General features: G+C 37.1%; 3 protein-coding genes across 3 annotated transcripts; 1 reads left to right on the top strand and 2 right to left on the bottom strand.

Moving 5' to 3' along the window:
• LOC105174105 (dnaJ protein ERDJ2-like) lies at positions 512 to 5,362 on the top strand (the record flags this gene model as incomplete). The annotated part of the gene is given in 10 exon segments (XM_020697697.1): positions 512 to 727; positions 866 to 961; positions 1,328 to 1,448; positions 1,560 to 1,666; positions 1,766 to 1,983; positions 2,403 to 2,580; positions 2,657 to 2,776; positions 3,314 to 3,400; positions 3,684 to 3,794; positions 4,358 to 5,362. Coding segments are annotated over 10 exon segments (2,055 nt in total). The 3' UTR covers positions 5,189 to 5,362.
• On the bottom strand, positions 5,816 to 8,552 carry LOC105174104. The gene is made up of 4 exons (XM_011096095.2): positions 7,923 to 8,552; positions 6,725 to 6,792; positions 6,423 to 6,602; positions 5,816 to 6,348 (listed from the first exon to the last, which is right to left on the bottom strand). The coding sequence occupies exons 1-4, from the start codon at positions 8,443 to 8,445 to the stop codon at positions 6,178 to 6,180; spliced, it is 942 nt and encodes a 313-aa protein (XP_011094397.1). The 5' UTR covers positions 8,446 to 8,552; the 3' UTR covers positions 5,816 to 6,177.
• Positions 9,631 to 12,631, bottom strand: LOC105174216 (pleiotropic drug resistance protein 2-like). Its single transcript, XM_020698022.1, has 7 exons — positions 12,381 to 12,631; positions 12,163 to 12,246; positions 11,417 to 11,556; positions 11,092 to 11,319; positions 10,648 to 10,819; positions 10,200 to 10,454; positions 9,631 to 10,103 (listed from the first exon to the last, which is right to left on the bottom strand). Exons 1-7 carry the CDS (start codon positions 12,519 to 12,521, stop codon positions 9,834 to 9,836), a joined length of 1,290 nt encoding a protein of 429 aa, XP_020553681.1. The 5' UTR covers positions 12,522 to 12,631; the 3' UTR covers positions 9,631 to 9,833.

Genomic DNA, 13,040 nt, shown 5'->3' with positions numbered 1-13,040 from the left:
CCTCAAAAAATCTAGGGCTGATTATACAGGTAAGTTCCCCTTCCTTTAATTTCTCCCTCTTGTGCTAGCAGCTGAATTCATACACTTTCCAGTTGAGTTCGGCCAGGTAGCACTGAGATTAATTGATAACCTCGAATTTGTCATTAAGATTTAGGTGCTATATTTGATCTGTTAATTCTCTTTCTACAGCTTATCAATATTTTCTTATCGTTTTTATTAGTTTTATTTTGTTTTCCTGGATGCTTCATGCATCCGAATTGGGAATTCAGCTTCATCTTGTAGTTTCTGATTTCATGTCGTATTGCAAAACCTGTGCTGGTTAAGAATTTACAAGTTATGATTATGGGAAATTAAGAAAAAGATGCGGAATATGAATAGTTATTTCACAAATCTGCTGTAAGAATCCCAGGTTTTAAAGTCTGTCGTATGTCTTGCTCTTTAAGTTTTTTGTTGCTATTTTACTGCCTAAAGTGAAAATAAGTACTTACGGATGAATTGGAAACTGCAACAGAACAAATTTTGGGAAGGCTAAAGGTTACTAATGGCTGCATCTGAGGAACACAGTGCGCTATTTCCCATCTTTGTGTTGACAATAATTGCACTGCCTCTAGTGCCATACACTATTGTCAACTTATATCTCACATTCAAGAAAAAGACCAAGACTATTAATTGCCGGTGTTCCTCTTGCTTCCACTCGGGGAAGTATCGGAAGTCTATATTCAAACGTGTAAGTTTCTCACTTGTCTCTGTTCGAGTCTTGTTTGATCCAGCAATTGTGGTAGCTGGTCCACATGTTGTGTTTCTGCATATGCATATACTTTGGAGCTACATCACTAATTTTTTTCAGTTTCTGTGAAATTTTCAGATTTCAAACTTTTCAACTTATAGTAACCTGACGGTAGTGTTGCTGTGGGTTGTTGTCGCCCTTTTAGCTTTATACATCAAGCACATCAACACTGAGGTACTTTCTGGTTTCTGATCTGTTCCATCATATCTTACAAACTGAACATCTGTTATAGCGTAACATATGGATCTATGATGTTATGCAATTTCTTTCATTTCCTTGTCTAGTATTCAAACTATATTGTATATGATTTTTGTTTCCATTAGATGGCTTTATTGTTAAGTGTGATTTTAATTCTATCTTAGCCATCTGAGGTAAAATGTTCTTCCTTCACAAAAGGAGTGCTGAAACATGCATCAAAATGGAGTATAAAATATATGGGGAAAAATCAGTCAACTCAATAAATACCTATTGTTTTCTCTGAGGTATTTGATTTTCTAACACTTCTCTTCTGAAATCTAAATTTGCATGATCATTTCACAGGTCCAAGTTTTTGAGCCATTCAGCATACTTGGATTAGAGCCTGGAGTTTCTGATTCAGAAATAAAGAAGGCGTATAGGAGACTTTCCATCTTGTACCATCCTGATAAAAATCCAGACCCAGGTTGAAGGTGTTTAATGACTGCAATTTACATTATTTGTTTACTTAAAGAGCAAGATGGAAATTAGCAGGTTTTGTTGAGTTGCTTAATGATTCATGAATCTTTCTGTGCAGAGGCTCACAAGTATTTTGTAGATTATATCTCCAAGGCTTATCAGGCTCTAACAGATCCCGTATCACGGGAGAACTTTGAGAAATATGGCCATCCTGATGGCAGGCAGGTAATTTTCTTTTCTTGCCGGTGATGAGGGAGAAATCCATTTCGTTTCCTCACTTTTCTCAGAAATTGGACCTGTGAACTTTTTGATGTTTCCTTGTAGGGGCTTCAAATGGGCATCGCTCTCCCTCAATTCCTCCTGAACATCGATGGAGCATCTGGTGGAATTTTGCTCCTTGGGATTGTGGGAGTTTGTATTATTTTGCCCCTGACAATAGCTGTAATATACTTGTCAAGGTCATCAAAATATACTGGGAATTATGTCATGCATCACACGATGTATGCTTATTACCATTTCATGAAGCCTTCATTAGCTCCAAGGTATAACAATCTTTGCTACACATTTTGTTCTGCCTATGATATTATAGTTTAAATTGCATATAGTTTCAGGGATTTTCCTAGCTAGTCTGTATCTGGGAGAGCATATATATTAAGTTCATACCATTTTATGAGTGGTAAGGAATCTACTTGTTGCAATTGTGCATTAGTGCTCTATGTTTCTGATGCAGATTTGTTTTACTAAATGTTTCCATTGCTTAATCTACACAGTCTCACTTACACTACATTTGTATCTTTATATAATGTATTTTTTCAATCTCTTTCGAACTCCCTGCTCTTGTTCTGTGTCAACTAGTTGCTGCTTCTTACAATGCTGTGCCAGTAAAATTTTACTTTGATATTGTTGATGTTTATACATGTAATTTCAATGTGCCTGTCACTAATGGTCTTTCATGGTACAGCAAGGTAATGGAAGTTTTCATCAGGGCTGCTGAATACATGGAAATTCCAGTTCGTCGAACTGATGAAGAATCCCTGCAGAAATTATTTGTGTTGGTCAGGAGTGAGCTAAACCTGGACCTTAGAAACATCCGACAAGAACAGGCTAAGTTTTGGAAGCAGCATCCTGCTTTAGTAAAGGTGATGTGATCTCTTGATGAGTTTTAGTATTTGATATACTTTTCCTTTATTAAATATATCGGTTTGTTACTTGCAGTCTGAATTGTTGATGCAAGCACATCTAACGCGTGAAACTACAGCATTATCTCCGTCTTTGCAGCGTGATCTTAAGAAAATGCTTGCCCTTGCACCTCGTCTTCTTGAAGAACTAATGAAGGTATTATTAGTTGGTAATATTTATCTGATTTGATGCAGTATTTTTCTCCCCCCCCACCTTCCCCGCCCCCTTTATGTATATATATAATGAAGGTAGTTTTCACTAGAATAAAATAGTAAATAAATTATTGTGTAGATTGTATTTATTAGAGAGCACTATCTAAATGGCTTTCTTGAAGGATTACTGAATTATCTCTCAGTGGCTTTTCTTTGTTCATTTGGTACTTCAGTTGGGTGGTAAATGTGATTGCAAAGATACTTCAAGCCACTCAGATAGTCATCTAGCTTATTACCATGGTATTTACGTGTCAATATTTGGAGTTGTTTAAGAATAAGAATATTTCTTCTACAACAGATTTCCCCACTCAAGTTCTAAGGTGTTTATAAATGATAAAGGAAGAGACAGCTTGCCTTATGTTCCGTTTGTTCTTTTGCTAATTGTTTTCTCCCTTTGCTCATCTATGCTGTGGCAATTTTTAGTCAATCTTCGACATATTATTGGTGTAGATCACCATGTGGGGTTTTTCCTTCCATGCAGATGGCAATTATACCACGCACGCAACAGGGGCATGGATGGCTGAGACCTGCAACTGGAGTCATTGAGCTATCCCAGAGTATAATCCAGGTATATTTCTGAGTTCTAATCTAGTGTATTTCTAGTACAAAGAAGGCAGGGGGCTATCTTAGTAATAGCTGATAAGTTTTCCTCAAATTGTCGTATAATTTTATTTTTTCATTCAAATATTAAACTCGAACAACCTGGTTATTAGCTCTTCAGCATTATTTTTGCACATTTACTCCATTGGCTTTGCTTCAGAGGAGTTGGATTATTTCTTACTGGCCTGAAGTTAAAGTAAAGAGCTATGCTTCTTTAAAACTAGACTGAAATTCTGCTGTTCTTGATCCAGGCTGTCCCCCTCAGTGCCAGGAAAGCAACTGGGGGATCAAACGAAGGTTATGGTCCATTTCTCCAGCTGCCACACTTCAGTGAATCCATTGTCAAAAAGATTGCCAGAAAGGTCTCTCTCTCTCTCTCTCTATATATATATATATATATGTATATATTAGCAATGTGTTTAAAGCTGTCCACTGGGTTTCAAGTGGTCCCATCATACTTACAATGTCCACATAAAGTTCGGTTGTCTATGTCCGCAAAAAATGCAAAATACCTCTAGATTCCGCATCTTGGAAATGAAACTTTCCTTCACAAGCGTTAATATCTCATTTGGCAAATCATGGCACAGATCTTGGATAAACATAAATATTTATTAGAATGATCTGGTCCTCTGCGGCTTGACTCCGGAAAATTACGGTTTAATGTGCATATTGACACTCTTCCATACCATTGACATGGTTTCTGTAGCTTCCTCTTTTTGACAACTAGTACAAGTCTGGTCAAGGTTAACTTCCTTTATGCTGACTTTTATAAAAAATTTGATACAAGTTGCATATTGACATTGTTGCTGTGGGACTACAATGCTATCAAATATCTCTACTTATTTTTGTCTGAATATGCATAGTGGTTTTTCTGGGCTATTTATTTTTGGATATTAAGTTTCTAAGTCCTTTTTCCTATATACAGAAGGTGCGCTCTTTCCAAGAGCTTCGTGAGATGAAACCACAAGAGCGTACAGAGCTATTGACTCAGGTTGCTGGCTTTACTGCCAATGAATCCCAAGACGTGGAAATGGTTCTTGAGATGATGCCTTCCATTTCAATTGATATAACATGTGAGACAGAAGGTGAAGAGGGAATACAAGAGGGTGATATTGTGACAATGCAGGCTTGGATTACTCTTCAGCGTTGGAATGGCATGATCCGTGCCCTACCACATGCTCCCTACTTCCCTTGTGACAAAGAAGAGAATTTTTGGTTGCTGCTTGCAGACCCCTCTTCAAATGATGTATGGATGTCGCAAAAGGTTAATTTCATGGATGAGGCGACAGCTATCATTGCTGCATCAAAAGCAATTGAGGAATTGAAGGAGGGTGCTGGTGCTAGTGCTAAAGAAATTAAAGCATCTGTAAAAGAAGCAATTGATAGAGTAAAAGCTGGTTCTAGGCTGGTGATGGGCAAGTTCCAGGCCCCTTCTGAGGGAAATTACAACCTGATCTCCTACTGCCTGTGCGACTCATGGATTGGTTGTGATGCGAGGTCCAATATTAGGTTGAAGGTTTTGAAACGAAGCCGGGCTGGCACAAGGAACATTGCCACTGCAGATGAGGTACCATCGCTAGAGGATGGAGCTGAAGAGGAAGATGAGGAAGGAGAAGACGAATATGATGACGACTATGAAAGCGAGTATAGTGAAGATGATGAAGATGTGAAGGGTAAGGATGCCAAAGCTGCAGTTGCCAATGGCTCTGCCCATGCTGGCAATCATTCAGATTCAGATGAAAGCGGCGAAAATTAATTTTTTCATTTTTGTTTCTACTTTGTTATTTGATCACAAAGATTGACTAGATAAGAGGGCGTTTCCATTTCTCTATAATAGTTGACATTATTCTAAAGAAATAATACTTGTTTACGACCAGGTTTGTTTCTTTACACAAATTAAATGGCAGAGTAGAGTGCTTTTTACATGGTTTATTAGTTCTTTTCCTTCTCCTGATGACTTTTGTTTTGAGTGCTAAATCTTGCTTAGTAGCTATGCTGGATTCTAGGATGCATCACTGCCGAAAATTCAGTTGTACGCTGTTGTCATTTGTGGAATCACTTGCTTATTTATACCTCTGCAAATTGAGTTGAAACCCTCAAATTCGTTATGCTTTACTTTTAAATTCGTAGTATCTAATTCCTGCCTACAGCCAATTTGAGGATGACAGCTTTTCATGTCATTCAGTCTCTCCTTTCCTGTTAGCAATCCAATTCTACCGTCACTCAGTCTCAATTTATTCGTTGTTCAAATTCATGTTATACTTTATTTTATACATTTGAATATGTGGGTGATTGTTATTAGTTCGCGAAACCTAAAACCATAGATGAATTTTGTTTCTAGTAAATATAGAAAAATAAATAACCATAGGAAAAATTGTTATAGTAAAATTTTGGAAATCATACAAAAGGGCGGCGAAGCATATTATATAACTTAAAGAGACAATTACCAAATTCAGTGATAGCATCAATAGAACTAACACATCACAGTAGCCACTTTCTATGGCCTTCTTATAAGACAACGAGACTATTCCAAACTTCATTATGCAACGCCAAGAATGACTTATTTTACTGAGTGTAGACTCGACTGTTATTCAGTATTAGAAGGTAGAGACAACGGGCAGCAAAAAATAAATTCCCAACTCATTTGCCATCATCATTAGCTGAGCTGGAAAAGGTTCGGCACCCAGCATTTCCCATTAAAAATTTAGAATGCTTTGAGAAATTGAGCTGACAGAATATCTGAAGCTATCTTTCCAATTGATCAGTGTCGAGCACTAGTTTCTTCGACGGGAGCAAAACTGCAGCCACAGGATTATCCTCTATGCCACCACCCCGATCTATTATCAGTCTCAAGCCTTCAATATGGACCTTTGCATGGTGACCGCTTATCACAATAGTTGGAGTTTTGGATAATTCCTATCAAGAAATTGTACAAATCAAGGAAAGAAACATGCTGAGTGTTTAAGTGAAAGTTGCAAATAAGCAATTACCTCTGGGATGTTCCACACGTTCTTTCTTCCACTGAGAGGTTCAACCTTAGAGATTCTAGTGTCCTTGGCTTTCAGATATTTTAGTTGCTCCTCGACCCGTTTATCTTTCTCCAAACCGGCATGTACAGCGATCAGCTTACAATTCTGCAGTCCTTCATTGGTTTCTATGCTGACATTATCCTAGAGAATTGAAAAGGTCGAGTTGTTTGTCAGAAGCTAGTTCAGTATTTGTTGCAAACAGGAGACATTAACAGAAACACAAATGAGGAAATTTCGGAAAGAACATAGACAACTAGGCATACCTCTTCATGTACCCAAACCAAATCAGCAAGAAATTTCTTGTGCTCATCAGGAACTGCCTTAATCAAATCTGTGTACATGTAACTCATCTCAATAGTAAACGATGGCGACACAAAACTTCCAAACTTGATGGGTCTGGGGGAAGAGGGTTTAAAGACATTTCAACTACAATTGATTAAAAATCCATGTAAACTTGGAAAGACAGATTAACGTTTCAAACATGGAAAACATAATTCTGGAAAACATTGACTGAGACCCCAATTACATAGGAAGTCAATAATATCAGCAAGCAAGCATAATGTAAGATGTCTCATCTGTTACCCTAGGAAAATTTTCAAGACCACGATTTAGCTCATACAGGCATATTCTTCACTCTAGTTTCTAGTCAAATCAAGATCTCACGAATATCATATCTACTGGACGAGGAACTTCAAAACTTGATAGTACATAAAGAGAAATACTAGCTAATTTTATGAGGCCAGAGCAGATATTCCAAAGTGAAAGTGAAACAAAATAACCAGTCCTGCAGTATGAATAGTGAAGATTCACTATGCAGAGTAGGTTTTGTATAGCATTTTCTCTTGCTGTTCTGATCTATGTACTTTCTTTTCCTTCCGCACAAACTGAAGCTTTTCCACTCAATGTAATTCAAATGCATAATGTTCTTCAATCTGTTCCTTGATCAGAAATCAAAATTATCATCTACTCTACCTGTACAGGTTACCTGCATTCATTTTCATAAACTTCCCAAGGGGCAAGGTAGGAACCAGGAAACTGAAAGAGAGCAGGTTACCTCACACTGAGTACGCCCATGGATGCAACATGGGACAGTTCAAAAAATCATACTATAACTTAACTAAATAGAAGGAGGATCATCTCACACTGGTGTGATCAACTAGCATCTTCAGAAACTAGTACTACAGAGTAAACCATTTCCTTTAAGCACAATCAACAAAGTCCAACTACCTGGTTCATGAAGTGAAGATCAAAAGCCACGTTCCAATTTAACAATGAAAGCAATCTAAATTAGCACAATCACACATCAAACGAGAAATCCTATGGCCTCCAACTCTGCATTTCCAATCTTGTCTAACATGATTACTAACTCGAAGAATCAAAGAAACCAAACAACCAACCCATATCAAGATTAACATTCATAGAATCAAAACTCCAGAAAAAGTCCAAACTAAAAATTTTTACCAGCGGAACCATGTGGGACACCGTAGGACTCAAAAGTGGGACGGGCATCATAAATTGATCCCTTGTACTCAGTGTTCTTGGCATGATTAAAACCAGTCATCCTGCCAGCCCACCTCCTTGCTTGCAAGTGCATATTCTCATACCCATCACCCTTATACCAACCTTCTCTTTTCTCATTAATCGCATACTCCTTCCAAGTCTCCGAGAAATCTGAACCGTCAGGAGGGCTTGGAAGAAGCCCCAAGAATGCAGCAAACGCCAGGTCATGGTTGCCACAGAGGAAAACATGAGATTGATTAGGGTATTTTGACGGCAGAGATATCAAGAAATCAATCACTTTCTTGGTATCAGGCCCCCTGTCACAATAATCACCCAAGAAAATGATTAGAGCTGTTTGGAACTCAGATAGGCCCACGGTATTTTCAAGATTAGACCACAAATTTTGCAGCTTTGTTATGTAGCCATGGATATCGCCCACGCAGCAAACTGTTCTTGGTTTTGTTGTGGCCTTGGGCTCCGCCATATTGGCTTTTTGTATGTGAGTCTGCGTAGACCTGGTTTTTTTCTGGTTGATTTTATTACTGAGTTATGGTCAGATAAAGCGATGTTCACTGATGTGTAATCTGTTCATATTATTAGTGACTCAAGATTATGGTCTGTATTCAATCCATGAGAGGTTAGTCCAAACGACATTTTGCAGTTCAGTCCCATGTCTTTTATGGTTTTGCTATGTGCTTCCACATTATTTCCTTTTTATATTTTTCTCCACCCCTAACCAAATAAAAAAGGCACATCCTAGTATTTATTTTTACTTTTCTTACATTTTTGAAGTGAAATCTACATTTACATCATTATAAAGGTTTATTTTTCTGGCACCATTATCACTGTTAATAACTTAATAAGATTGTCCATTGAAATTTGCCACATAAGAGCAAAATTTATTACCAAACTATGTCATATGGTACATTTTATAGGTTAGTTAATTACACTAGGACCCCTCTAAAAATACAAAATTAGATTTTTTCTCATAGAAATTTTTAAATACACTTACACCCCTTTAAGAAATCTCCATTTAGACCAACCCCCTTTTCGTTAGAGTTGACCGAAAATGCTAATATCAACAGAAAGAAAAAATAAATAAAATTTTAATTTTGCCCATCATTTAATATTCTCATCAAGCATATTTTTATAGTTATAAAGAAATCAATATTATATATATATATACATGACATGAAATTTATCATTTTTCTATAAAGTACACAATTATTACATAAAAATATTAAATAAAATATAAAATTAAAAATTTATGTAACTTTTTTTTTTTACTAAAATCAATATTTTTTAATCAAATCATAAAGAAAAGTGGGTATACAATCCATTTTCAAATAGAGTGTAAGTGGAATTCTAAAATTTCTTTGGGGGTAATTTTGTATTTTCAAAGGAAATTTAACTATAATTAACCATTTTTATTAACTTACATAATCTCTTTTAGCTTCTTCCCTTTTTTCGGTTGACTCAGACATCAGTAAGTCGCATAATTTTGATGGTTAACCATAATTTTTATTTTTAAGACAAAATCAATTCTCTAGATCATAGTAATGTACTTATCTAAAATTAAAATCCCCAGTTAAACATAAAACATATATGACCTAAAATTTTGAGAAAATGGAATGTGTATAAATAATTGTATCACAAATATATACTCCATCATACACCCAACTTCTCAAATAAACTTTATGTTGTGTGTGCGGTTATGAGACTGGAGAAAAGGAGAGGGTTTTGGCAAGAAAGGGGCACTAACTTATTCCACCCTTTCTCACTAGTAACATGACTCCGAGGAAAAAACAATGAAGCTAACTAGGACAAAACCGAGGCTAGGGGTCATGGTCTGTTGTGATGGCTATAAGCTCTTCATCTTGTTTGGAAGTTCAAATGCTTAATAGCCAATGCAAAGAGGAGCGCACAGAGAAGAACAAATACTAAATGCATAACAGCAAGAACTGGAAGGAAGTCATGGTCTAAACACAAGATTTGTTTAAGATAAGCCTCCACCCTTATAGCACCAACTCCAGGCACCTCAATTTCAGAAGTTATATCGCCAAGCTGAGAGGTCGTAAGCCCATATATTGTCCAAGCCACAGGAGATCCCCAGTAACACCACCTCCACCAGATTGGAATTTGCTGCAGAAGAGAAGTTCCCAGTTAAGGAGCACTTAAAGACCCAAATTCTCTCTCTTTTTTATTTTTGACATAGAACTTGTATCAAAACTTGCTTACCGTCCTAGGAATGAGGAAACCTGAGAACAAGTTCCAAATGCTGAAGAAGTAAGATGACAGAATAGCACTGAAATGGGAACCTGGAGTCAGTGCGACAACCATCAATCCATACAAAGTGCAGTAGGCGAAGCTCATGAAACTGAAGTAGAAGAACCAAAAGAATTTCCCAACAGTCCATTTGAACCCAATCATTGGATAAAATACAAGGCTGTAAACTACAGTTTGGACTGCAATATATATTATCTCTATGGCCACCTGCAGAAAAGTCAAATGTATAGATAGATGTTTAGTAGATGTGTCTTACATGCTTAAGATGATACAAGAATTTGCTCCATATCAAGTTGTAGCTTATACAAAGAAGTTCTTTATGGCGTTTCATCATTTTTTACCAGGAAAAGCCCATCTCAAGTTTCTCAGTTTTGGAAATAGAGGAAGGTAATCTCATTACCTGAGCAAATGCATAAGGTAGTGCTGAATACATCATAGCTGCCCTTTCACGATAGAACACTGTTTTCTCCATTGCAACAACACCTTGTACGGAATAAGTGTTGGTGGCTCCAATGAAGATCACAGTACAATAGATAGCTCCCATAAGATTACGAAGATCTTGTTGCTTTTCACTACCAAAGGAATGTCAATGAGGCCAAGAATAAGATCTATGCACATGTGAATATATCAGATATTTGACGAAATGAATGACAAATAAGTTCATACTCCCAATGAGAAATCATACACAAAAAGAGCAAGAAAGCAAATCCGAATGCAACCAGAAAGAAGGATATTATCATAAGACCTAGAGCAAGAACTCTTCTTCTTCTCTCTTTTTAGATGAAAATGACCACTTCATTGAAGAACTGGAAAAGAAAACATAGACAAAAGATCATTGTCTTACATCTTCTGTCCCTTATTCCAGAAAACTGTACCAAGTGTAACACCAATCACAATAGCCCAGCAGTATCGGATGGCATTATATTGTGGGTTCTTCCAGTAAGAACAATGCTGCTTCCAGAAACAAGCTTTGCACTGATTAAGAAATGGTTGGGAGTGCTTGGCAGGGAAATAGAGGTCCTTGGAACCTGGTGACGGGGAACTGAGTTCTTTTATAAGTTCTTGATTACTCCTGAACAATGTTTTTAAGGGGAAATGAGATTCAAATTGACTTCCAAAAACAGAAAATGTTAAGAGATCTTCATAGAAATTCATTTTTACCCTATCACTTACAGATAAAGGGTTGATTTAGCATATATATATCTGCAAACTCAACTCCAAGTTGAACCTCAACTGCTGGAGTGCTGACATCCAACATCCAGGTAGCTGGATTGCACCCATCTTTAACCTTAGGAACTCCAGGAATAGCCTGTGAGAGTAATTATACTTTGGTGATTCTGAGTCATAACTAATGCACTCATCCCCAAGCCTTATCGTAGAAATAGAGTATAACTTGCAATGACCTTGCTGTTGGTAAGTATAATTACTGCCAATATTTCTCTACGTTTAAATGAACAATATTCTCTTCAGGTTTGCAACATTTGAAGACTACCTTATTACATTTCAACATATGGTACTGCTAAAAGATTGATGGGTTGCTAACTTGCTAATATTCTATTTCCAAAGACATAAGGGTTCAATGATATATATATATATATATATATATAGCAAATTACATTCCTGTCTTTCTCAAAATAGAGAAATTTACCCCCTGAGTGACTTCATTTAAGTCAAGCGTTTTTTCTTTAACTTTTTATCTTTTTTAAGTTTTAATTATAAAAATTACATTTATAACCTTATTTAAGGACAGCTAGATCTGAATTGAATCTAAGGTCCAAATTTAACTGAGTTTTTGTAATTTCAAATTAGGTAGTGTCACAGTAAGTAATTACACTTACTTGAGGTGTTGTAATTAATCCTACCACAAACAGAGAATACATGGAATCAAACATGAATTGCTGGAGATGCCACTTACTTCAAAATATTCTATCAACTTATGAGAATTGCGACCAAGTGGTCCAGCATAAATGATCCACCCGCCTCTCTTCAGCAGAAGCAACTACAGTAAGTGCAGTTATTAGCTATAGATTAGATAGGCACTGAACAAGTGGAAACTGCAAAAAAGAAGTATGTAAAGTAGACAAGAAAAAGAAAATGAGAACATAAGAAACTTATCAAGATTATGGACTATACTTCATCAAAAGATTCAAATGTATCTATGCTCGGTTGATGAATTGTGCAGATGATCGTTCTGCCTGTGTCCACTGCATTCCTTACAGTACGCATGACAATAGCAGCAGCTCTAGCATCAAGACCAGATGTTGGTTCGTCCATGAAGATGATAGATGGGTTGGAAACCAACTCTATTGCAATTGTTAGCACACACCGCACACGCACATACACACACGCACACGCACACACACACACCGCACATGCGCGCGCGCACGTGCACACCGCACAACACACACACACACACACACCCTCACACACACTCATAGACACAAAAGAAAAAAAAAGATGCACTAACAAGAAAATAGAAGACACACAACATACACGCACACCGCATAGCACACACACACACACACCGTACACGCACACCCCCCCCCCACACATCCCCCCACCCACCCACCAAAGAACGTAAATAGACCACAAAGACACACAATACCCATAATGAGCATAAAATTCTGCGAAACTATGGTGACATCCTGCACGAGAAAAAGGGTTGTGTAGATAGAAATGAAGACTTAGAAATTCAAGGAGAATGGCAAATGTAACAAGACGCAGATGGCATTCGTTCGTGCAGAAGATAAACATGTTCTACAGTGACACACACACACGCACACACCCCACACA

This window comes from Sesamum indicum, linkage group LG11 (genome assembly GCF_000512975.1).
Source record: "Sesamum indicum cultivar Zhongzhi No. 13 linkage group LG11, S_indicum_v1.0, whole genome shotgun sequence".
Lineage (NCBI taxonomy): Eukaryota > Viridiplantae > Streptophyta > Magnoliopsida > Lamiales > Pedaliaceae > Sesamum > Sesamum indicum.
This window is presented reverse-complemented; position numbering and strand designations above follow the sequence as displayed.